This window comes from Dromaius novaehollandiae, chromosome 14, assembly GCF_036370855.1.
Source record: "Dromaius novaehollandiae isolate bDroNov1 chromosome 14, bDroNov1.hap1, whole genome shotgun sequence".
Lineage (NCBI taxonomy): Eukaryota > Metazoa > Chordata > Aves > Casuariiformes > Dromaiidae > Dromaius > Dromaius novaehollandiae.
In genome coordinates, this window is record NC_088111.1 from 2,957,777 (window position 1) to 2,982,475 (window position 24,699).

General features: G+C 46.9%; 1 protein-coding gene across 4 annotated transcripts in view; it reads left to right on the plus strand.

Moving 5' to 3' along the window:
- The window catches only part of CACNA1H (calcium voltage-gated channel subunit alpha1 H), a 132,167-nt gene that overhangs the window by 25,693 nt on the left and 81,775 nt on the right, over positions 1-24,699 (plus strand). For 3 of the 4 annotated variants that reach the window (XM_026095227.2, XM_064520077.1, XM_064520075.1), the window contains exons 6-8: positions 10,897-10,989; positions 13,007-13,793; positions 18,031-18,443. In XM_026095227.2, the coding sequence (XP_025951012.2) occupies positions 10,897-10,989; positions 13,007-13,793; positions 18,031-18,443 (1,293 nt within the window). The remainder of the gene's footprint in view (positions 1-10,896; positions 10,990-13,006; positions 13,794-18,030; positions 18,444-24,699) is intronic. The other variant, XM_064520076.1, reaches the window with a different exon arrangement.

Here is a 24,699-nt window from a genome sequence, read left to right on the forward strand (position 1 = left end):
TGGGGAGCAATGAATATGCAGTACTTGTTTGCAAGAGCTTTAATGGAGGACTGAACCTCGTGGTCTGGCAAGCCTCCAGTTTGCATAATGGCAATCTTAGGACTCAGCTGGGTAGAGCAACATTCATGATTTATCCCAAGTGAGCTGGAAACCTAGCATGGTTTAAGAGCTATCAGAAAGGAGGCTGGAGAAGCGAGCCCCACAAGTGAGACTGGAAAGGAAGCTTGTCAGTGCAGTGACTGCAAGCCATTGCCAAGAGTTTCCAAGGGCATATTTTTATACTGTGCCGACTGCACAAAACCAAAGCCAAAAGCACACTTTGGCAGGGAGATCTGAATGCCTCTGTTCCAAAGCATCCATGTGAACTGCGTGCCAAGGCAGGAGGCTAGCAGTACGGCCAAGACGAGAGAGGGAGCAAAACGCAAGCCATCCTGAGGGTAGAGGAAGGCATTCAGGAAAGCACACGGTGTAATTAAAATTCCTTTCAAGGACCTTAAAAAATGACCCGGGGAAGGAGTCTTAGAGACCCCACAGAATTCGGAATAGGAGGGAAGGGAAGCTGGGAGGCATTTAACTTCATGGTAGTAATCCTAAACTTGCAAGTAACCTGGCATGTGGCAGTGGGGCCCACAAACAATGTGGTATGTGGTGTTGACCCTCTGAGGAGAAGAGTAAGGCAGAGGCATCAAACAGGAGATCCAAGCCAGCACAAATAAAGTCTTAAAGTAGTAAAGATGATGGCTGCATCCATGGGTGTTTGAAAGGATAATTCCTTATGTAATTCTGCAAATGATTCATGTTTCGATTCCCCTCATTTGTTGTGTAATAGGCAAATTCATGTATGTATTTGTTACAAAGGCACGTTCAATGGCAAATTATATGAACTAATTAGCTTATTACAGAATAAATGAAAGGAGATAGAACCTAAATTAACTATGAGGTTTGGCATGATATTAAGATCCCTTTATTGCACATGAATTTCAGCAGCAACAGTAAGAGCAGTAATTACAGGTATTGTTGTCACACTGCAAATGATGAATTACCCACCTAACCAAAGTCCAATTTAACGTAAATTACCAACAGAGTCTCACTGGGGCAACCAAAACACTGTCACCTTCCTGTCCAGCAGTCTGTGTGGCCACGTCTGAGTACAGAAACAGTATTGTAAATAAGGGGGGTTGAATGGTTGCTAAGATACATTTTGGGAAGAAAAGACATGATTTAGGCTACTTTGCAAACTGCAGAACCATTGCTTGGATGATTTCCTGTTTGACTTGCAGGAATGAAAGACCTACAGAAGTACCTCACATTAGGAGGCAAAATTAGTGAGGCAAAGTTGAAATAGCTGTAACCATCTACGAGGCAGAACTAAAGAGAGGTCTAGAAAACAAACTGTTCTCATATATGTCCTTCCAGGATGTAGCTGGATGGACTGAACTTAGAGAGCAAATATATAGGGGCTTTCAGAAAATGCACATCCTTCAAGGGACAGAAGGTTTGTCTGGCAATCTGAGGCTAGGAGGATGTACCTGATAATAATCGAGTTACCTTTTCCATGGCTTCTTTCTTGTATGTGGTATTCCAGAAGTGGCTGCATTTCCTTAAAGTCTTCCTTAATGAAAGACCCTGGAAATTAGTCCTTTGCAGCTCTCAGGTCTGTCACTCTTCCTGGCTTATGCTTTTTTTGAGTGCCTATTGCTTCTATGAGGCATTGCTATAGGAAGACATTTCAGTTAACAAGTTAATCAAGTCGTATAAGTAACTCATTTCTGGCCATCGTCAGAAGGCCCCAGCAAGGGAATTCTCAGAGGAGACTGTTTTGCATTCAGCAGCCCACTTACTGCTGTCTTGTGTTTGCAAGGGCTGAAGACAGCACAGCAGGCAAAAAAACATGATGAGAATGTCCAAGAAAGGGAAAGCAGAATCACCTTCTCAAAGAAAGATGTCTTGAAATAGAGAAGCTTTAAAGGAACTGTCAGCAGCAAGTTTACTGTGTGATCTTGATTGCTCACTTAGATGGAGAACTTCTGATTGCACCTGGTCTCACCGAAGCCAGGAGTGTGTTACAGCCATGACCATGCAGGTGACCAAGAAATATTGCCTTGCTCAGGGGAAAAAAGAACAAATTTAGGGTGGGAAAGTGGGAGGTTGATGCCACCCATCTTCTCCTTTGTTTGTCCTTCTGGGATACTTTCCTCCTAACGTGATGGCAGGCTGCCCCTGCTGGTATCATAGCAGGCAGTGAAAGCCAAATGCTCCAGGCCACCTCCCTCTTCTGTGCTCCATCATGTCAAAGAAGCCCCTGGGAGCTTCCACGAGTTATGTCAATCTAATCAATGGCTTATTAATTTTGATTGTGTGCTTTATGCTGATGAGGAGCTCATTTTGTCTCCACGTTGCTGACTTTGCTTCTGCAGGGGTCTGTACCCCTGCTAGCTATGCCTGTAAATGGGTCAACTGAGGAGATTCAGACCTCGGGGTCAGACTTCAGGTTCAGAAAGGGGAAGGTTCATTTGTCCCATTCCTGTGCAGACCATTGTTCAGTGCCCTGATCTGCTCCGCAGCTGTTACCCACATCACATTGTTTCAGCCTCTGTGATGACTGAAATTGTCCCTGAGGAATTTTCCCTTGCCTGGAAATCCTTCAGCCAAATCTGTAATGGGAACCACATCTTCCATTTGTATTAAAGGCAAAAGGACAGGCACTTCAATGCAGTTCTGCTCTGGCCAAATGCAAGAATGAGCCTGGAGTCCCTCCTAGTCTATACTAATATCAGTCAGTCAAGAAGAGATCCTCTCTGAGGAGAGGAGACACTAAGCCCTAGCATTGCTTTCCCTTAGAGTAAGCGTAAAAGGCCACCCTGGAACCTACTAGCAGGACAAAACTGGCAGGGTCACTCCTCTTGGTTCCCACTCGCATGTCTTCCTGTTAGCAGGGCTCTCACTGGGATTAGTATAAATGTGGACTTTTTTGGTCTGTTTTTTTTGCTTTGTTGCTGGGACACTCGGGTTATATGTCAAGTTACTTCAGCCAAGTTCCTGACCAAAGGACAGCTCAGGAGTGGTTACCCCACAGTCTCAAGAGCCTGTTGCACCTGGGATGTTACTGATATCCTTGCTTGCCTGTCTGCCATCACCTCTTCTCTTTCAGTATTTTCAGATATTTGGGGGAACAGTTGAAAAGGCATGTTAAAGCAGAAGGGAGTGAAAAGCCTGAGGCTTCTAATTGCAATTGTATTTCTGTGTGCAGTGCAGTTTTGTGGGCCAAGCTTTCCAGAAGCAACTGTCATATTGGATGCCCATGTTTTCAGAGTTCGAGTAGATAATTTTTTGGCCAAAAGGCTACACTTTTAGGTCAAATGGTTCATTCTGTAAACTGGATATGTGTGTCAATAGTGCTTATCTGTGCTGAATTTGGCAAGAAGCTTTGGCTGGGGGGAGAAAAAAGGAAAAAAAAAGTTCTAAGCTTTTCATTTCCATTGTTTGAGATGATGCTTTGTCACTAGACTTGAGTTTATTTTGGATCACCAAAAATATTTCATTCTAAATGATGGGTTTAAGTTTTGTTGGTGGTGTATATTTTTTTATTTGGCCAGCTAACTAAACATCATTTGCTGCATTTGAAGAGCTTTTATGCTGAATACCCAATCTAAAAATATCCAGCCCCTTTAAAGCATCTCAGTGTGTGCCCAAGAGGATTGCTTTTGAAAAATCTTCTCTGTTGTTTTGAAAGCTAGAAGGAATCGCCTTGCAGAGCACAAGTCAGGCCATCCTGACTCCAGGCTTAGCCCATGAACCTGTGGGAGGTACTGGGGGGACCCCAGTGTTGCCCAGTAACCTGCTGTGAATCCTTGCCTTTGGAAGGCTTTCATCCTACCTCAGATTTGCAGATTCCTCTGTTCTGAGTAGAAAGGAGACAGGTGCCTTCACAAAGCCGTGCCCTAATCTGGACTGCAGTTAGGTGACAAAAAAGCTACTGGTTTTCTGAGGGATGTCGACAATAGTACGAGGAAATTTCAGTGTGATTTGATTGCCCCAAAGCTGCTTCATGATCAACTGTTGCGATTGCCCCTTGCAGCTCGAGCAGTATGTAGCATACACATCTCCCTGGGGCTAAAGCATGGGTTCAGCTCCCTTGTACCCAAAGACGATGCATGTTCTTTGTTTCCAAGTCCCACGTGCTTGCCTGCAGGCTGTGGTGAGCTGACAGGTCCATCCTGGAGAACGAGACCCCCTCTCCGATGGGTGGGAAAGCTTTGAGCTCAGACACCTGGACGGCTGCACAGAACGTGTTGGTTGTGTTGTATCTCTGCACAGAGGGCCGTTTGTGCTTGAAGCCGTGCACCCCTTGTCCCCAGTTGTCTCTAGTATAATTTGAAACAAGGTGTAACACTAGAAATAAGAAAAAATCCTTGTTTTTTGCATTTGGGCCAATACCCCTAACTACTTTCGTGTTCCAGACAGCGAGGGCTGGGGGAGAGCTGTCACTCATGTGTAATTGCTATATGGCACACTCATCTGTAAACAAGGATCTCACTCTGGCTTAGGCTCCCTTCTCCTTGCAGACGCTTCGCCTTTCAGCTTTGCTCTGCTATAAAACTCTGATTTATGGCTTGCTCTGTGATAATGGACTCATTACTGCTGAAGTTAAACAGTTAAATACATTCCCTGTGCATAAGATACTTTACACAAACAATGAAGACAGGATAATTATCACAGTAAATCAAAGCTCATGAATATGGACTGAGATGTGATTTGCTGTAAGCAGCCATCGTCTGAAATCAGTGATGTTTTTGCTATTGGATGAGGATTTTGCATTATTTAGTGCAAAATGGAAGGGTTCAGCTAACCTTTCCTTTGCAGCAAAAATTGCTGAGTTTTGATGCAGGTTTTTAAGCTCTTGGAGTTTCCCTTTCAAGAGGTTTTGGGCCACCAATGTCAGCATCAGTGACATGTTCAACTTTATCACACTGGCTGCACGCTGCTTTTCAGGATCCACTGTGAAGTGGTAATGCTGAACAATGATCGCTTTTAGATTGAACAAATCTGAGAGGTTGTCACTAATTCAAGACAAATGTGAGGTTTCACACTTCCCTGTTATTTTCCATTTTGCAGGGTCACTTTTCAGAGCAGATGCACACTTTGCAAGACTCCCAAGTTGCAAAGAAATGGCTAAAATTGCTTGGCAAAGTAAGCAGGCCCCCAAAGTGAAAGGAGAAACATCTGTTCAAAGGATATTACTCAGAATATAATAAAACCTGTTTTTCTGACCACAGAGGTTACTTAACAACATGTATCACAAGGAAATAATTAAAATTATGAAAGTGACTTCAAAAATGTAGTTAGTGATTTGATGATCTGCCAAGCACTCTGCATATGGAAAAGGAATACTGTTATTCACTGGTCAGTTAGCCAAAGCAGTATGTCCCTGAAAGGGCAAAATACACAGATAAAAGGCCTTCAGAGATGCATCCCGAAGGCCTTATAAAACTTTGAGATCATCATAGTAATTAATGAACTCTCAAAATTTATAGTAACATTGGATCTTGTCTTGACAAGGTTTATTTTTAAAAAAAAATAAAATAAACCTCACTGCAGGGCCAGGGAAATGAGGAAATGATGAGATAAAAAGAGGTGAGGGGAAAAAAAAAGACAAAAACCAAATCATGGCAGTTCTCAGTTGCTGTTCAATTCAGCTAATTGATTATGACGCAGATAATGTTCACTTTGTCCCCAAAGGACCCAACTTTGGGGGGGGGGGGGGGGAAAGGCTGATTGCTAATTATATATGTCAGTTAAGATGAGCACTGCTTATGCAGGTCTCAAAATGTTTTGGAAATGTGTGGGATTCTCTATATCATCTCCTGATTCAGCCAAGCTCAACGTCTGCTTACACTGAACAAGGACCTGCAATTTTGAAACCAGCCACCAAGGAAATCTCTCAAGCCATCAAAGCTAGGCTTTTTGAGGGGTTTTGAGCAGAGTGTGGGGGCTGATAGTTTTGGTCCCCATACTTAGGGAGGATGTCTCTACAAGTGGAGTTTGTTCAAGTAATCATGGAAATGAAATCTTGCCATGAGAAAGATCTGGCCTCAGGGCTAAGCAGCAGTTTAGTATGCTGTGCATTCAGCTCTTCATCTTTTCAGCTTCACTTCGCCCAGTAATTTTCCAAACTTTCTTCCATTGATTAGCAGCACCTCCAAGCTGATTTCTATCTGCAGTAGTCCATCTGGCATTAACCATTAATGCTTTATAATATACAGAAAATAGTTCAGTGTTAGACTTTACTAATTAAAGGGGGGGTGTTCTGGGTGATTCTTTTTTCCTTTCTCTTAACTGACACGAAAGCAAGAAATAACCTGCTCTTGAATGGATTATAGCCAAGAACTTGCAAAAACTTTGGCCGAGTGCAATGACAAAGATTTTATGATGAAAGCTTCTTGACATAGTAAAAGAAATTACTCTGCAGAGACCTTTCAAGAGACCCCAGAAAAAACAACGTAAACTGCCTGTCTCCCTGGGAACAATGAGGAGGTCTAAGTTAATAGCCAGTGTCTTTAATCTACATCTCCCTTGTGATTTTCATTCTGGAATTTTAGATTGATTCTGATTAGCTGGACTAGAAGACCTGATTCTGTCATCAGTTACGCTTTTATAAATTAGAGGAGCATCTTTGTTAGAGCAGATGAGATTACTGTGGCATGATCAAACCAAGAGAATCAGAATCACAGAACAGAAGATTTAAAAAAAAATCTGGTTGTCCACTCTCATCCTGCTCATGTTGATGTGATGATTGGGGAATGCACGGATGATTCTGAGCCAGAGATCAATGAAGTCAAATTCTGTCTTTCCATTCACCTGAGTGAGCTTTCAATTAAGCCTTGCACTGATGGGAGAGAGGATCCGACACAAGACTCGGGGCTTTAGTACTGAGCCATGTAGGTATTAATGGGAGCTGAATGATTCATCCCATCCATTTCCATGCTGTGCAAGAGGTAAAGGACTGAATGAGCAACCAAGGAGAATTGCACTGAGCATCATGCAGGATCCTCTGTTGATTAGAACAGCAGCTCTGTTGTCTGCCCAGAACCTCAGTCCTTCGAAGACAAAAATCCTTTCCCTGTGCTAGGAGGGCAACTCCTGCTTTCCCCGTGGGTCTGCAGCATGTGATTACAGTTGGCAGCACCCTGTAGGACAACCTTGCCAATCATCTTAATTGAATCTTTCAGCTATTTCCCTGCAGCTGCTGATTCTGGTGTGCCATGCATCTTGCACATTTTTTCATCAGAGCAGAATGAGAAAACGTGTTTCTTGCTGCCTTATCTCTGTGGATAAATAGTTGTATATTGCATTTATTGGAAGCTTTGAACTGGTACATTTGGAGGGGCTGTTTAATATGTCTGTCTGTGAACAACCATGACTTGAACAGAATTTAATTACTGAGAATGGATTGCTGAGATTGGAAAGCACAAGAAATGTGCTCCAGGTCCTTGGAAGACATCTATAAAGGGCTTGGAGGGCCAAATGCTGGAGTTGCAGTCAACTGGATTAATCAGAATGGAAACTGGAGGAAGAGCAAGTCATTTCTGCTTAGTGAAGTAGGTGATATTACATTCAGGGTGGCCCAAAGGAGGAATAGTAGGAAAACAGTGCTGAAAAAATACATCAGTGTTCTTGGGAAAATAGAGTGAATTTTTAGCTTTCTCTCTGAGTTCATCCAGTCTGAGAATAAACGTCTAGGATCAAACTCTACTGCAGCTATGAATCTTGCACCAATGCAGTTACCTTTGACTTCCTTCCAAAAGAAAGCTGAATTCAGTTCGTGGTGTCTAGACCAGCTGTTGGCAAATTCAAAATATTTAATTCCCTTTTATACCAAGGCCTTGCTGGGGGTGTGCAATGGGATCTTAAGGTAGGTAAAAATATACATTTACGGTTATTTACAGCCCTTTATAGGACAGCACAAAAGAAGTCTTTAGTATAGCAAGAATAGGCTGAAAAGTCATAGAGACTGTTTCATTTCAGGCAGGTGGTCATGCATGTGTGTCATCCTGCATTTCTTTAGAGCTATTTGATTAAAAAAAAGTAGACAGATGTCTGAGCACACTCTCTTACAGGACTGCTAGTGTGCTGTAATCCTCAGCAGCTCAGGAGTCCTTCCCTTAGGTACTGCTGCATTTATACTGGGTGATGAGTCCAAGAATGACTGCACAAAGATGCCAAACAGGAGAACAAAAGTCCAGCGGTCTGTTTATTCCTCCCATGTCCCTTTGGTTTACAAGTAAGTAGTAAATAATGCAAATTCTAATTACTACTTAAATATTTTGGGAGCTGGATGAGCACTTTCAGCCCTCCAGAGGAGGAATGTGGTATATTGATTCTCACTGAAAATGCTGTCTAGCATGCAAGGAAAAACCTTCCATAAATGTTTGCTTGGCCCCCACTCTTGGCTCAGCAGCTGGTTCCCAGGCGGGTGCTGATAGTGCCTGCAGAAGCCCAACAGCAGAGCAGCCCTCAGGTAACTCCTTTTGCAGAGAGGGTCCGGTGTTTAATCGTTTTAATGCATTCAATTTGAGGATTGCCAGCCAAATGCAAATTCAGTGAAGAGGTGTATCCAGTATGTTTTGGGTCCCTGGGCTCATTTTTCATCACCAAGTGTAAATGAATGGAGCACCTGTTAGAGCAGCTGTTGCAGCCTGGCTCTAAAAGGCCCATCTCAACAGAGCAGGGGAAGGCGGAAGACAGAAGGGAACTTTGAACAGCACTGAAAAGACCATTTCTTAGGTAGCCGGCAGTGATTTGGTTTAGCATTGTGTCACCTGCCAACTCGATCTCCCAGTTTCGTCATGAACAGCGCAAGCACCGAGTGCGAGAGATGATCATCTGCCCTGCACGGCCCACACGTGCAAGGGACGTGGATGAAAAGCTTTGGTCTCTAAACGTTTCAACTGTGTTAAACAAAAGGGAGAAAATGGCAGTTTGGGTTTGACTGCCTGTCCGTTTCATACCGCTGAACAGAGCAGTTACTGCTTGCGTCTGCCTGGACAGCTTAGCCTGTTCTCAGATTCCGGAGTGCAAAACATCGCTTGCATCCGCACAATCTACATCTGCTGCTGAAAACTTTCTACCACGGATTGATCTGTGGGGTTCATGTCGACCAAAAGCAATGCCTTCACCTCTGTTAAATGCATGCTAAGGAAACCTAGCATTGCTCTGTGATGTCGGTGCATCACCAGCCAGCAGCGAGGATGTGATGTGAAAGGTTGTCTAATGCGTGCAATGAGGAACGTGAGAGGTGGGTGCAATCTGCGTAAATGCAGCCAGCACGTCCTCAGACCTGATTGCTCAAAGTCGCTAGCAGAGCTGACAGTGTAACAGCTGCAGAGACAATTTTTACCTGCTCCCTGGCAGACCATGTTTGGTGGTTTTAGAGCGGGACTCTATGTGCTGGCTTGTGGCAGAGGTGGTGTCAGCACTGAAGATGGGCTCCTGCTGGCCCAGCTGCATGGTGGGTGTTAAGCCAGGCGTGCTTGAACATGGGAAGTGGGTTTGAGGACTTGCTGGTGTGTCTCTGTAGGCATCACCGCGGTTGGCTTTACAGGGAGAGGACTCAGGAGCATCTTTCCCAGCACCCATGAGCTGTGTGCTGGTGCAAGGTGCTCTGACAGTCTCAGGGTGGCCATGTGTACAGATGCTTTTGGGTACAGCAGTGGTGTCCCCTTGCAGATGTCATATACCAGAGAACCATGCTGCTTTCAGCTCTGTGAGAAGGGTTTTTTTTTTTTAAAAAAAAAAAAAAAAAGGGGGGGGGGGGAGAAAAGTGTGGGTAGGGGGATCATAGCTGCAAGTGTTTTCCTCTGATGCTCCAGGTGTGAAAAGAAACTCATCCATTCACTGCCTCAACAGCCAATAGTTTATGGATTTGCTTTTCCCTACTCTCCGTGCAGACAGTCCTCAGCACCATTTAAGCTTGATTCTTTCCTTATCCATAGCAAGCTAATTCACATGCTTTGCTGGAGCAGACCAGCTTTTCAGTTCCATCATTGCAAACATGGTTCAAATCAGGAATAATGTGACTGAAACTGGAGGCAGCAGGCAATCCTCGCTTTATACTAGGACTTCCAAGGCTGGCACTGGGCACAGTGAGTAGGGCACATCAGTGCAAGTAAACTCAGAGACAGCAGCTTTGATTTTGTTGGAAGTTGTGCTGGAGTTTCAGCTCCAACACTAGTAGCAAGATGACGCTAGAAGTGTTTGGTATGTTTTAACTAAATAAAAAGTGTAAATTACATGGCAGCACTCACTTTGCTTTGCACACAGCCTGTGTGGTGTTAATTAAATCTTCAGCTTCTTTTTTGGTGGAAGGAAGATTGAGAAAACAAGTCTGAAATCAATTCTTCATTTAATTAAAGTAACTCTTTTCCATTCAGTTACTTTTCCACCATGATGTTAGTGATGTAGTTGTAATAGTGAGCCGCTAGGTATTGCAAAGAACTGGGTTTTATGGAAGTAAAGTTGACATAAAACTTGGAAATTTTACAGGTAGCATTACAAAACCAGGAGGCTAAGGTGAAAGCCCATATCTCTGCACAGAGAGGCTTTTGCTTTGTTAGAACTCCTCCTTGGTAGTTCTTTGTGCTGGTTCAGAATCAGCATTTCAGATGTCCTATCGTATTGTCTTATCATTTTAATCATGGCAGGTTCCTGTAGAAACCTCAGACCAGTCCATTGGTCACATGCTGCTATCCTCAGCCAACTGGGAAAAGTGCAGCAGGTCTGGATGGATCCTGAGAGATGCTGTAGAGCGATGAGTATCAGGCGTTAGCAGAGGATTGATGTTTACAAACTTTGTGGTTGACTCTTGTTCTTACGCTTTCTTTCTCTGTCTTCCTGTAGGTTATAACCCTGGAAGGATGGGTTGACATCATGTATTATGTGATGGATGCACATTCTTTTTACAATTTTATATATTTTATATTGCTTATAATAGTAAGTATGAATTGTGAGATACTCCCATTCCCTCTCCTTGTGGGGTAAAGCTGCTCCCTGGCCTTTTCACAGAGGCAAGCCAGCTGGGATTCAGAACGGGAGACCTCCCTTCCGCTGTAAAGTGTAATCATGCAGGTTGTGATTACTGTTGTGGAGACAGGTTACTGGTTACAACAGGCTTTGTCCTTCTTAGCATCGCATGTGATGTAGAGTCACAGCTTGTCAAGCCATATGGTCTTCTCCTCCCATATACTCTCCCAGTTTTGGTCTTATCACCTTGATGTGTCCTAACTATTGTGCGTTGGCCAAGCAACTGCTAATGAGAACAAAGATCAGAGCGGCAATGGCTTTTCTTCCTTTTGCCTTCTCCACATGCCAGAGGACAGTGCGTTTCAATGAAGGACCCTCAGAGAGCTGCTGAACTTCACCTGAGCATTTTCAATAATGGTAGTAAGAGCAGTGCACCTTTCTGAGGTCTTAGGGTGCTGTCTTTCCTTTAAAATATATATATATATATAGTATTATTCCCTGGAGGAGTTTGAGGTTGTCCTCTGAAGCTTTCATCCCATGTTAGCAAGGTTCTTCTTTTAGGATGGAACTGGGGGTACAACCTTCTCCAGGGGGCTACATTTGTGGAAAAGTCAACCATTCAGGTCAGGAGGAGGGCAGAGGGCACAGAAGGCAGAGGGAAAAGTACCACATAGGTGTCAGGTAAGACATCAACGGAGGCACTTCAAAGTGCTCTTGTGCCTGGATATTCTTTACATACAATCCCATCGTTATCTCTGTGCTTTTGAAGCCCTTGGGAACTCTGGATTGCGAAGTCAAAGCACTAGAGCCCCCACCAGCAATGGGGAAGGCGTAGATCTGACCACTGTGAGAGTTCCCTGTAATGGACAACATACTGAAGCCAGTGATTTTTGAGCCTTTAGCAATGAGCCATGCATAGTAGAGATTTCCTCTTCACCCTCTTGAGCCCTTCTCTACATATGGATCCTTGCAGAAAAGCCAGAACTTGACTAATCCTCAAGTCACCTGGAGTTGGGAATGGCACCCTTGCTGCTTTCCAAACAGTATCCAGACTGATATTACAGATTGGAGAATAACACTACCGACCATCTCCTGCTGGCTTCCCCTGAGGATTCATCAGACAATGGCCCAGATTAAATCCGTATGTTTCCTACTGAGCCCAGCACAGAGGTTTGGCTGTGTAGGCAGTGGCACTTTCTTGACGTCAGTCCCTTTCACGCCTAAGGGCACTGATTCTCTGATGGGAATATCTGACATTTTCCTTTGGCTGATTTATGAATTCAAGTGGTGAAAAGCCAGTGTGTGGACTTAGCAGCTGAGAGAAGGACACAGCCTTGGGTTACTTTACATTCTTATCCTTGGGACTACATTTCCAAAACCAGATATCACCCAAGATCATGTCAGCTCAAGACAGGCAATTAATTGGGCCTTTCTAGGAGCACCGAACCTCCTGGAGATATATTCCTCTGTGTCATAAAGAGCTACAAGAGAAAGGTGACTTCACAGACATATGGACCCTGACTGGCATCCTAGAAACCAGGGTATGCTATACCAGGGCATGAAATGACAGAGGAGGAGAAGAGGCAGTTCCAGTACAGCACACATTGGACTTCCAACATCTTTCCTTGCGGGTTGGCTGGGGGCTTCCTAGCGGTCTGTTTTGCAGTGGTGATGGATTACGTTGTGTTTCATACACCCTGCATTAGTAGCAAATGTGATCATTGTTGGGGGGAGGAAAGTGGTGAAGGCAACTGTTAACAGCTTTCTTCGCCATTGCCAAAATAACTTAACACAATTTTAAGAGCAAATTTAGTAGGCCAGGCACATTTTAATATAACATTTGGTGAACAGACTTTGGGATTTGGCATGTTTGGAAGTCTTAAGATTTCTAAGAGCCACACTTCAGTCCAGACACCATGTGGTGGCAAAGTGTGTGTGTTCCTTTGTACAAAATCGCTGCTAATTCCTTTCCCTGTGTCTTCTCCAGGTTGGTTCCTTCTTCATGATTAATTTGTGCCTGGTTGTGATAGCAACACAGTTTTCTGAAACAAAGCAGCGGGAGAACCAGCTGATGCAGGAGCAGCGGGCCCGTTATCTCTCCAATGACAGCACAATTGCCAGCTTCTCAGAGCCAGGTAGCTGCTATGAGGAACTGCTCAAATACATCTGCCACATCTTCAGGAAGGTGAAACGGCGGACGATACGCCTGTACAACAACTGGCAGAGCAGGCGCCGGAAAAAAGTTAACCCGAACAGCACCACAAATGGGCAAAGCCGCCGAGGCAAAAAGCGCATCACCTCCATTCACCACCTCATCCACCACCACCACCACCATCACCACCACTATCACATCAGCAACGGGAGCCCTCGGGGGCCACGCTCCAACCCTGAGATCTGTGATCTGGAACTCAAGGTCATGAAACCTGGAGGCCAACTGATGCTTCCCCCTCCATCACCCAACTTGCAGAGCCCTGCTCCTCCTCCAGACTCAGAGTCTGTGCACAGCATTTACCATGCTGACTGTCATGTTGAAGGACCACAGGTGAACTGTAAGTCTTCCAACGCCCCTGCAAGCATCAAACTGACCACTGGTGTCTCTAACCGTGGCAACATGAATTATCCTACCATCCTGCCTTCTCCAACTAGCAAAGCCAGTTCTGTTCCAGTTCCCAAAGGAAAGAAGAATGGTAATTCACCTGTGGCCATGGTTAATAGCCCGGTAAATTTGAGCACGGATCCTTATGGGAAGCTGCAGCAACTGGTAGGAGATCATGGTAAGAGCAAAGGAAGTGATATTCTTGCTTAGGAAAACTGGGCAAAGGGAAAATACTTTGATGCAGTTAATACCAATATTCTCCTTTCTATGGCTATTCCAGGAACCCAGGTAGGAATCATACGTGGGTTCCATTACTGACCTTGCCATTGACCTGCCAATGGTTTGGGGAAAGTTCCCTTTTCCTCCATTTTTTTTTTTTAATCTTTAAAATGCTGACCATGATACCCTGTTACATCTGGGTATCAGGATAGAGTGTACTTTTGGCTCTCTGATTTAAGTTCTTTGAGTCATCATTTTTCCTGTCATTCTGCCTACTCTGGTAGGCAAGAACCTGAAATCCCCAAAAAGCTGCAGTTACATGGGTTGTTATGATTCAGGGTTCATTGAAACATGGGACCAAGAAGTTGCAGTCTTCCAATAAAGTGGTCCTCAGAAAATATTTAAGACACTAGGGTGTTAATGGTAGCCAAGGAGGCTGCTGGAGGTGGAGGCTGTGTTGTGAAAGCTGTTGGAGCTGAGCATGGAAGCCAGGAGTGAGACAGGTTAAGGGGCTGGGAGCTCTGCTCCTTCTATCCCTGTATTTGCAGTGGTTGGCTAAAGCAAGGTATGGGATGGTCCAGGCAGCAAGTTCAGGCCACTGCTGGAGGTCTCTTCCCCATGGTCACAAAGCATATTTTTGAACTTTTCTCATGTGCTTAGTGATGCCCTGGAGGCTCTCCCTGTTGTTCTCACCCAAGCATAGGTCAATGTAGCCCCTGGCATTTCATCTGTGACGAATGACAGATCTGGCTACAACCCTGCAGCAGATAAGCTCCAGCTGCTGGGAGATGGTACCTTGAGAGGGAAGAGCAGGTGGAAGCCACTGGAGAAACAAGAGGTATAGAAAGTGGAAGGTATGTAAAACAGGGTGGCACAGAAGGAACCCACAACAGAGGCTTCCAGAAACCCCTAGGTCTGCTCTGATGGGCTCTGAAGCCTCTGGATTTCTTTTTGGCAAGAAGGAGCACAAAGTTTGGAGGAAGGGTCATACGCACTGCAGGGTCGTCCTGCTCTGTGCTAGAAATGTAGGTCTGAGTGTTACTGCAGACTCGGAGCTCCCTTCAATATAAATGAAGGAGAAACATACCTAGATCTTAGGAACTCTTCTGTACTGCTGTCACATCCCTATCGTGCAGGCTGCAGCCACACCACTGTTTTTAGTTATTTTAGTTTTATCTCCATTCTTGCAGAAATCATCTGCTGCTGGAGTCATGATTACATGCAACACTTATCTTTCCATTTTGCAAAATGTTTCCAGCTCTCATGGCTGGAGCTAAATGCTGAAAAATAGAAGTCTTAAGCAAACAATACAAAGTCAAAAAGATCTAGTTTCTATTTTTTTTCAATCTCTTTAAGCCAAACTCATTGTCTTTTTTTTTTTTTTCCAGAGCCTGTGTTTTCCGAAACTGTTTATCTGTGTGTGCACAAATACAAATATTTATCCTAGTGATGTATGCGTTGAAAAAATACCAAGCCTAGCTTGAGGGGGGGTCACGGTAAAGGTTGCTTGCCAAATAGGTTGGGTGGCTTGTCTTTGTTAATACTATTTTCTAAGTGACCATACAAAAGGGTAAAGCGGATTGTTTATAGAAATTGCCTTCAGCAGACATTTCTGTACTTTTCAGAGCTCAGCAGGAGGGCAGAAAGGGGCAAGGTTAGTTGCAATGTTCTTCCGTTGTTAAGCAAGGGCTTTGTATGAATCACTGGTACATCTTTAACTATGCAAGTTAATGAAGGTTATTATGAGAATGTGTATTTACCTTGAGATAAAAGCCCAGGCACAACAGAAGTCTGGAACTGGGAAACCAAGGACGAGCAGAAGAGCCGTTGCTTGGAAGGCACTGCTCGAGGCAGAGGCTTGGTCCTCTGTGCTCACACAGGGCTCTGTTGCCTGGACTCTTTCCGAGAGAAGAAAGCACCAAATCTCAGTCACACCTGTGACAGCCCAGGACCACTCCAGTGATTTGGGAGATTTTTGTGTGGCCTGTGGTGGTTCTTCAAAAGCCTGAGGTTGGATGCAGTAATTAATAATGCAGAAATAGTATCCTCTTTTTATAGAGGCATTTCAGCCCTGAGGGTGCCAAAATGCTTTAAGCGAGTCCCCTGGAATTATTTTATCTCGCACAGAAGTTTGATCCTCTCCAGGTGAAGCGGGTGGACACGGCAGCTCTTTGTTGGTGAAGGGCAGGTTTTCTGGCACCGCAGAGAGCACAGGGGCTGGGACGGGCAGCACGTCAGCCAGGGTCTGGCAGGAGACCCTGTCACACAACGTGTCTGTGCCCAGGTCTTCCCCTCCATGCCTCCAGCTCCTCCAAGCTCTCCCCCTGCCACACCAGCAGGACAGAGTCATTCGCTCCTGCACGGCATCCCTCTTTGTACAGCTGTGCATGAACCTGTGTGCCCAGGCTTCACGATGATCTTTAAGTGCCAAAAAGGCTAGCTCCAGTGTGTAGCAAAGCTAGGCACAGCTCTCAACTGATGCTTCTACATCCCAGCCTGAGCTTAGCCAAGGAGCCGCGTTCTGTCCCTGCCCTGTGCCAGGCCGGGAAGGTGAAGGGAGCTCACAAGCTCCCTCTGACCCTCCTGGCCTCTGTCTCTGTGCAAACGGAGGGCTGTTCCCCCAAATTCCCCCTCCGCTCCCGTAAGCCAGCAGGCAGAGCCTGTTCACTGTGAGACTCGGGCAAGGGGAGCACACGAGTGCTAATTGAGAGCATTAACAAGGCATTAGCAGCCAGGGCACTCACAGCCCCAGCTGGAGACAAGGTTGGTGTCAGCTGGGAACGCTGCGACTGCGGCGGAGAGTATTCTCTCCCCTCTTTTGTTGTGGAATTGAACAGCCCAAAGTACAGCCTGTTCCTCCGCGTTCTCGTGCCCTGCAACGCTGTGAGGTTATTTTAGCAGGCAGCCAAGGAGACTCTGGTATTTTGAAGACATCTGCGGCGCCAGTGCATTTCGTATAATTTTTAACACTTTGATAGCATTCAGGACGCCTGGCGAGCCCACGGCCTCTGTCATCCATGCTGCTGTGGCCGCTCCGTGGTCTTTTCTCGTCAGACCGGTCTCGTTCAGAAACACAGTGCCGATGTGCAGGGTGCTACCGGTGCCGCTTGCAGGTTGATTAAGAGGACAAATACTTCTGATCTCAGCCTCTTTGACGTAATGACAGTCCCCTCGCGCAAGGCTGTCAGCCTTGTTTCGAAGGCCAGTGGCGTCTGAGTGACATTCAGGAAAGTAAAGTCTGTTTTGAGTCTTGTCACAACGCCATTTGCAAGCGCGTGAGCAAACCGGTGTTTTATTTTGCTTTCTGCTGCCTTCTCTTTAAAGACGTCCCCAAGTGTCAGCCAGGAGCGGCTGAAATCAGCACTGTTGCTGCTGGGCAAGTGCCAGGCACCTGGGCCCGGCGCCAGGAGCAGCTGCTGCCGGGAGCCTGGTCTCCCCGAAATGCACCTGGGCATCCCTGTCCCGCTTCAGGGCAGCGGCCGCTCCCGGGGGGGGAAAATCTTACCTGCACTTCGTTTCTCTGAACCTCAGGGAAGGCTTTTGGTGATGCTTACATGGCATTTTGTAGGCAGGCTCATGCATGTGCTGTATTGCATTCCTGTTGGTTCATTAATTGTCGTTAATTCAGTACTAACGACCACCTGAATAACCCCCGTTACAGCTGGGCTGGCTCGGCTGTGCTGTCTCCGTACCCCGGTTCTGTGAGGGGCAGCCACACAGCATAACACATGTGGCAGCGTCTTGGATTTTAAAATATCCTGAACACAAGTCCTGTGCCTGAGACATGGACTCACCTGAGCTTTATTAAAAGCTGACGTGCAGAAGGAGGGATGAAGGGGACTGAAGGGACGGCATGGCTCTCTGAGCCGCCACCTCCGTCTGCAGCCACCTCTGGTCTGTTTTTCCCCTCTCCCTCCTCATTAACACCTAAACGGAGGCACTGTCTGAATTGGGTTTACTGGTTTGATAGCGCTCAGATCACTGCTAATGATGTTAGACTGGTCAGATTTACTCAAAACCAGTTGAAACTGAGCGGTGTGCCGGTCGGCCTCCCCCCCAGTAGCGCGGCACAAAATGGCTGCTGCACCCGGGGCAGAGAGGCGCCGTGGCGGGGGCGCGGGGCAGGCGAGGGGTCGGGGCGAGGGGAACGGAGGAGGGTTTGCCGCAGCGGCTCACGGTGTGTGTCCCCCTCGCAGGTCTGCGGCGGACGCCCAGCCGGCTGTCGGGGCTGAGCGCGGCCTGCCCGCTGCCCGGCCCCCCGGGCGGCACGCTGACCTGCGAGCTCCAGAACTGCCCCTTCTGCGCCACCATCCTGGAGGACCCCGAGTTCGCCTTCAGCGAGTCCGACAGCTACGACTCGGACAGCAACGGCGTCTACGAGTTCACCCAGGACCTGCGGCACGGCGACCAGCGGGACCAGCTCCAGCAGCAGCGGGGCCGGAGGAGGAGGAGGAGGAAGAAGCCCAAGGAGAGGAACAGAGTCACCCGGCTCTGGAAAGCCTTCGGCAACAAGCTCAAAAGGATCGTGGAGAGCAAGTATTTCAACCGCGGGATCATGATAGCCATTCTGATCAACACGCTGAGCATGGGCATCGAGTACCACGAGCAGGTGAGTGCGGGGCTGCCCCGCCGCGCGGGTTCCTGGCCGTGGTGGAGCAGCTTGCCTGGGTGCCGCCATTTTGAGCGTCGGGGGGAAGAGCTGGGTGTTTCTCAGCAAGCTTGAAACACCACGTGAGGCAATCCGGCAGATTTGTGATGAATACGGGTATCTTTGCGTGCGGAAAGCCTGGCGGGTTGCTCTCCAGGCTCCCGAGCTGTGGGGAGTTTACACGGGTGCGTTAAGACATGACGGCTCGGAGCCTGGCTACACCAAGTGAGTTATTTGCTGGGAATTATTCATGGGAGCGGGAACTGTTCTGGCGAAACGGCCCCTCTTATCTGTGGTTGATGGTGCGCAGCGATGTGTATGCACGAAGCTGATAGACCTCCGCCTCGTAACGCAAATAACCCGTGCAGAACTTGCTCCTCGATGTTTTGCATTTGGACCTTTAAATAAAGACTTAAACAGTCAGGCTAAAAGCGAAAAAAAATGTCAGCTTCTCCCTTAAGGAGAGGGCTCTGCGCTTAGCCCCAAATGTGTAGTTTGATCGCGTAGGCTGCAAGCAGATCTTTCTTCTAAGTGTTTGGAGGGAGGAAAGAAAACTCGGGCTGTTCCCGGCATTAGTCTGAACATCGTGATGGCAGCAAGCAGCAGTGGCAGCTGAGGACAGCTTGTCCTTGCTGGCTGATTGGAGTGAAGGGCCGCGCAATGGGAGAGGGACATGAGTCATCTGAAAATCTCCAGTTGGTCACTCTATGGGAAGCTTTGCTTTTCTGTGCTTGTCTGTCTTGGAAAAACTGATTCCTTTCGACTGTTGTCTGAAGATGTGCTCTGGAGTTTTGCGTGCTGCCTCTGCACGAGATGCAGAGAGGGCTTCCAGCGAGGCCGGGCGATCCTTGTGCTCGTCGTGTGAGGTAGACGGTCACAGGTTCATCCACTTCTTCCCCCAAATCTCCAGTGCAGAATCGGGAGCAGGTCACAGTTATCCACAAAGATAATCCTCCTCCCTGCTGCCGTCTGTCCCTCAGAAGTGAGGAGAGGCAGGCAGAGCACCATAGTACGTCTGAAGGCAAGCTATGATGCTTTGCATTTTCTTTTCCATGATTTTCCGAGGATTTGTTATTCCTACTCGATGCTGTGGCAAAACAATCCCTCAAAGTGTTGCTTTTCTCCCCACCTACTTGCTTGTAAACCCCCATAGTCCTTGCTATGTGAGGCATATTTTCTTTCAGAAAAGCAAATACTCAGATGAAAACCATGAACGACAGCCCTGCAACAAACTAGTTCACACCTACAGTAGAGAAGGTCCAAACCCAGCACAGAAATAACTGTCGCTGTCAGCTCTCTGTCTGGCTAGTTGTTTCCTAACAACTCTTAAAGCGAGGAAATACATCTTGTCAGTCGCCTTTGAATGGAAGCATTCATTCCTCGCAGCGGCTGCATTTCGGCACGGATACCCATTGTCAGACGGATACGGCTTTGTCGGTCCTTGGATATTCCCGTCATGGGTGCTGCGGGAAAATCTCAGACAGGCTGCCATGAGAAAGCCCACAGTTTGCATGGAGTCTGTCCATGATCACTTGTATAAAAGTAAACTGTGATAATTGCATCCTTGTTCCTGACAGAGTAAAATTCTAGCCTGCAGGTTTATATTGGATTTTACCTTGTAAAAGATTTGCTTTAAACCATCTCAAAGCCAATAGCAATAAAGATTCTGAAGCTTTTGGCTAAAGATCCTCAGGCTCCCGCCAGCTTTGCTCACAGGCACTGCCCAGCTTGGGCCCAATAAAAAGGGAAGAATTTTGAAGTGAAACCTGTAAAAGTTTCTCCACGTGCCTGACTTCATAGTGTCTCTGGTACCCAGCAGGGATAACAAGCGGTGGAGCTGTCAGAGCCCGGCTTCTGAGCACCTCGCCCAGGCCGTCTCGTATCAGCAGAACGACCTCCAGGGCATCGCCTGAGGCCGATGCACAATCCTAAAGCAACAGAAAAATGCCTCTGGGCTCCCAGGCTGTTTGGCATGAAAAGTCGGGGGCAGCTTTGAGCAAAGCAGGGTGATTTCAGAACCTGCAGCCTTCCTCGTGTGAGAATTGGCTGCAAGACTCAAGGTGGGGGACTGGATTTGTGTGGAGACAGAGCAGTTGCCTGAGCAAAGCTGCCGCGAGCCTGCGCTGTGGTGTTGGGACGGGGAGGTGAGAATGGGTCGTTTGGGGTATGCCATGCTCATTGCCAGAAAAATCAGCTTAATCACAACTCCCTGGCTACTGAGAGATCGATGCTGCCCATTTGCTCTGCACCTCTGTTCAGAATAGGTTTTATGCAGGCGAGAAGGTGTGAGCCTTCTCCGGGATGTTAAACCAGCCCCAGGTATTACCATTGCCGCCTCCTCCATTTTCCCAAGGGCAAACCCAGAGGCCAGGCCCCAAGTCGTAAGGCTTTAGGAGCTGCCTACAAGGACAGCTACTCTGCGTTGTTCTCCTGGCTCTCCTCCACCTTCCTCACCTCCCCCAAGCTGGTCGGCTACCCAGAGCACAGAGGTTGAGCTCCCTTGGGGGACATCCGTGGTCTGTGTGTGCTGTCAGCAGGGTGATGGTACCCAGCCCTGGAGCCCTGTGAAACATCACCCACCATGGAGACGTTTGCTCGGGGTGGAAGAGTTTAAGCAGGTTGCCTGGCCTAGACTCTCCCCGCTTGTTCTGCTGAACAGCCAGCAGCTAGTTGCGTCAAACTGGGCTAAAATCAGCACAGCAGCCACCGAGGAGCCCTCCCCATACCTCACAGCCTGTAAGGATCTGCCCAAACCCTTGAAAAGAAATCATTAAACAGCTGCTTGCTTTTCTTTTCTGGCTTCTCTGACTTGATACAGTCATCAGTAGCTTTGCAGATAGACGAGCATGCCGTACTCATTTTTATTTCAGAGTGTTATTCAAAGCCAAAGCATCAATCGTGTGAGCGTGTGGGAGGGGTGGAAGGTACTGAACAACATATGGCAATGGAAGATAGAGCAATACTAGTCCTTGGTGCGTTCGTTATCTTGCCTTTCATCCCGGGACGTGGCTCTGCGGAGAAGTCTCACGGAGCCCTCTTGAGGCAAGCGAGCATTACTGTCACCTTCTTCCAGATGTGGAAACTGGGGCCCACAAAGGTTGTGAGGTGCCAGGCTGGAGGCAAAACCTCGTGGTCTTCACCGCTGGCCATCAATGTAACTGCAGGACAGGGTGGTGCCTGGGCCATAACGGCTCTTTGGTAGCAACCTTTGACAAGACGGGAAGGTGACTTGTTTTGTGTCTGTACTGCTGCAGTCACAGATGCTACCTCAAGATGAGTAATAGAGACCTGCTCGTATCCAAATCCCCCTGAGGCTCAAATAAGAGTTTAAAAGAGGATTTGAAGCCCAGGGCAGTCTGCTCGCACAGTTGCTCTAGCTGCTTTTTTGCCCAGCATAGCTGGGATCACCCCATTTAGTGCCCTCAGCCCGTTTGCCCTTTTAAGCAGGATCCTGCCTCGTGGCTAAAGGCATGATCCCAGCAACAGGTTACTCGTGGGGAAGAAAAGGACGTGCTAGAGCTGCATTGCACAGAGATGGCCTTTAGCAGTCCTGCTCTTCACAGAGACAGATTGAAGACTTTATGGCAGCACAGCTGCTCTGTGGCAGGAGATCCGGGTACCAGGAGGCAGCTGATGATGGGAAGTGGGTTTCTTCGGGACTGCAGTCATTAGCAGCACTTGGATCCTCCCGCATAGCGCATCCGTGGGGTTAGCAGCCAGCTCTGTCTCCAACTGCCACATTGTACGTGGTTGGTAATTAGGAGGTTACAGGATGTTGTTAGTTAGTAGTAGCATGACTTGTATTTCAAAGGTTAATTGGCTGCTTTGGAGTTCCTGCTCCCTCCCCCTCCCTGCCTTGTGCTTTCTTTTTTTCCTTTTTTTTTTTTTTTTCCTTTTTTTATTTCCTCCCATCTCCAGCACAAATATGCACTCCCACAGATGGGGAAAGTCAAGTACAAAGAGGAAGGCAATCCTTGCATTATTCTCCCAGGCAATTTCAATAAACTGGATGATTTCATTCCGCATTTGTTGCAGCTGACAACTCTCTGGAGTATCTGAGAATGGGCCATGGTACTGCAGCCACCAAGCTAAACTGTCTAGTTTCCCAAGCAGGAATAAGGCACTCCAAGAATATGACTTCTGCCATGCCCCTGGGGCAACGTAGAAGTGCCTCATACATGCAAGTCCTGTTCCAGGAGCTGCACTTCACCTGCCACTGAAAGCTAATCCTTTTTTGCTCCAAAATCAGCTCCTGTGTGTGCTTCACGCACTGGTCTGAAATCATAATTGCTTCTCCTCCTATCTGCCTCTGCTGCAGGGCCAGCACCGCCCTGGTAAAGAGTGGTGGACTCAAATCCTTCTCATCTGCTGCTAAGGCCATGCCCCTGGCTCAGTTAGATGTAGAGCTGTGATGTGAATTAGGGAATGGATGAGACGAGAGCTTAGTCCTGCAAGGGAGACTCAATTCACAGAGCCCCAGGTGTCCAGTAAAGAGATAAAGTCCTGTTCGTTTATCCTAGAGAGCTGCTGGCATTATCCCTGCAGACTGGTGAGCTCTGAATTCATCCCCGAGGACCTTTAAGTGTTGTGAGTTGGGGAGGAGAGACCCTACTTGGCTTCCCGGAGGAGTTTGCAGGACTAGTTGTTGGTAATTGTAATGATTCCACATAAAAGGCTCAATTTACATCAAATGGCACTAGAAATGCTATTTTATATTTGCTTCTCAAAAGAGAAGTACAAATTAGTATTTGTTCCAAGCTACTGCTGTTCAAAGGGCTTTTAATTGGCTTTCTGATCCCTTACTTGTAGCATGTTTCACTCGGCGCAGCTGTCTTTGCAGCGGGTTGGAGCTGACCTTAGTGGGCACCCGGTGGGACATGCTGGTCAGGGTAAGAGAAGTACTGGTTTTGAGTAGCACATTTTATTATTCCGGAGCAAAAGTAATTCCGTGTGATTTAAGGTAGCAACCAGCTTCTCTAGTGACGGTCTATTTTAGCATTTGTCAATTTTGGCTTGAAAAATTGGTTTGGCCTGGAAAACTCAGCACTTACTCAGGAAGCAGAGGAGAATCTTTCAGCAGTGTTTGAAGCAAATTGCTTAAATTGCTTTTGAATTGTGAGTCAATAAAATATTATCCTGATTTAAGATTCTGACTTTTAGCTAGCAAAACTTGTTTGCTCTTCAAACTTTCTGTATGATTCAGTCTTAAGAGCTCACACACTGGCTGGGCTTGAGGCAAACAGACTGTTCCTAAACCAAAGTAGAGATGAGTTTTTTAGGGTAGGGCTCAGGGTAGGAAAAAGAGACTAAGTCTTGGCATTGGTTTCCAAGGAAGCAGGATTTGGTGCTTTGCTTTCCTGGGACATGGTCTCCACGGGACCAGCCGTTGGACTGAGGGGCAGCATTCATCTGTGCTCTGAAACCAGCCCCGGCTCTGCCCAGGACGTGATAATTCAGCCCAGTGTGTTTGTGCTTATTGTATGATCAAGATGAGATTCGTTCTGCCGTTATAGTTTTGTTCTATGTATGTGGGCTTTGCCAGCAAGAAAATAGGGATAAGTATTGTCACTTTGGCTTGTGCCATGAAGTTGTTTAGAAGTACAAGGCAGCAAAACAGCACTGGAAGATTGGAAACTGTTTTTCTTTCTCACTTCAAAGCACTAAATCTTGTCACTCTAACCATGCACAAAGTTCCTCCCAATCCCATTACCCGACTATTTTTTATGCTGCAAAAATGAAGCATCCTTGCAAAGTTTATTCCAGCTACCATCACTGTAAGCATCACTTTTAAGCATACAGTCAGCCACTTGCCTCAGTAATTTCCCACAGCAAAGAGTTCCGTAGCATAATCCTACCTTTTATAAAATAATTTACATTTGCTACTTTTGTATATAGTTTAAAATGCAGAAAGTTTAACAGCCTGCTTTGCCCCTGTTGGCTTTATCTGAGTAAGCGATGGCTCTTTGCTTGCCATTTCCAGGCTATGAGGGCTGCTAATATCAGCATCTTCATTTTCAACCTGGAAGTAAAAGTGTTTCTTGCCGCAAGAGATAGTGAAGGGTCTCTGCAGTACACAAGTCCTGTCAGACCATCTAGCCTGCGTCCTGTCTCAGACACGGCTTACGGAAAGAGAGCGGTGGCAAGCTGAACACAGAGCTGTGCTTTCCCTCTCCTTCTCCGTGGTGCCGGCGTGGGAGGCGTTCCCCCAGCTCCGGCT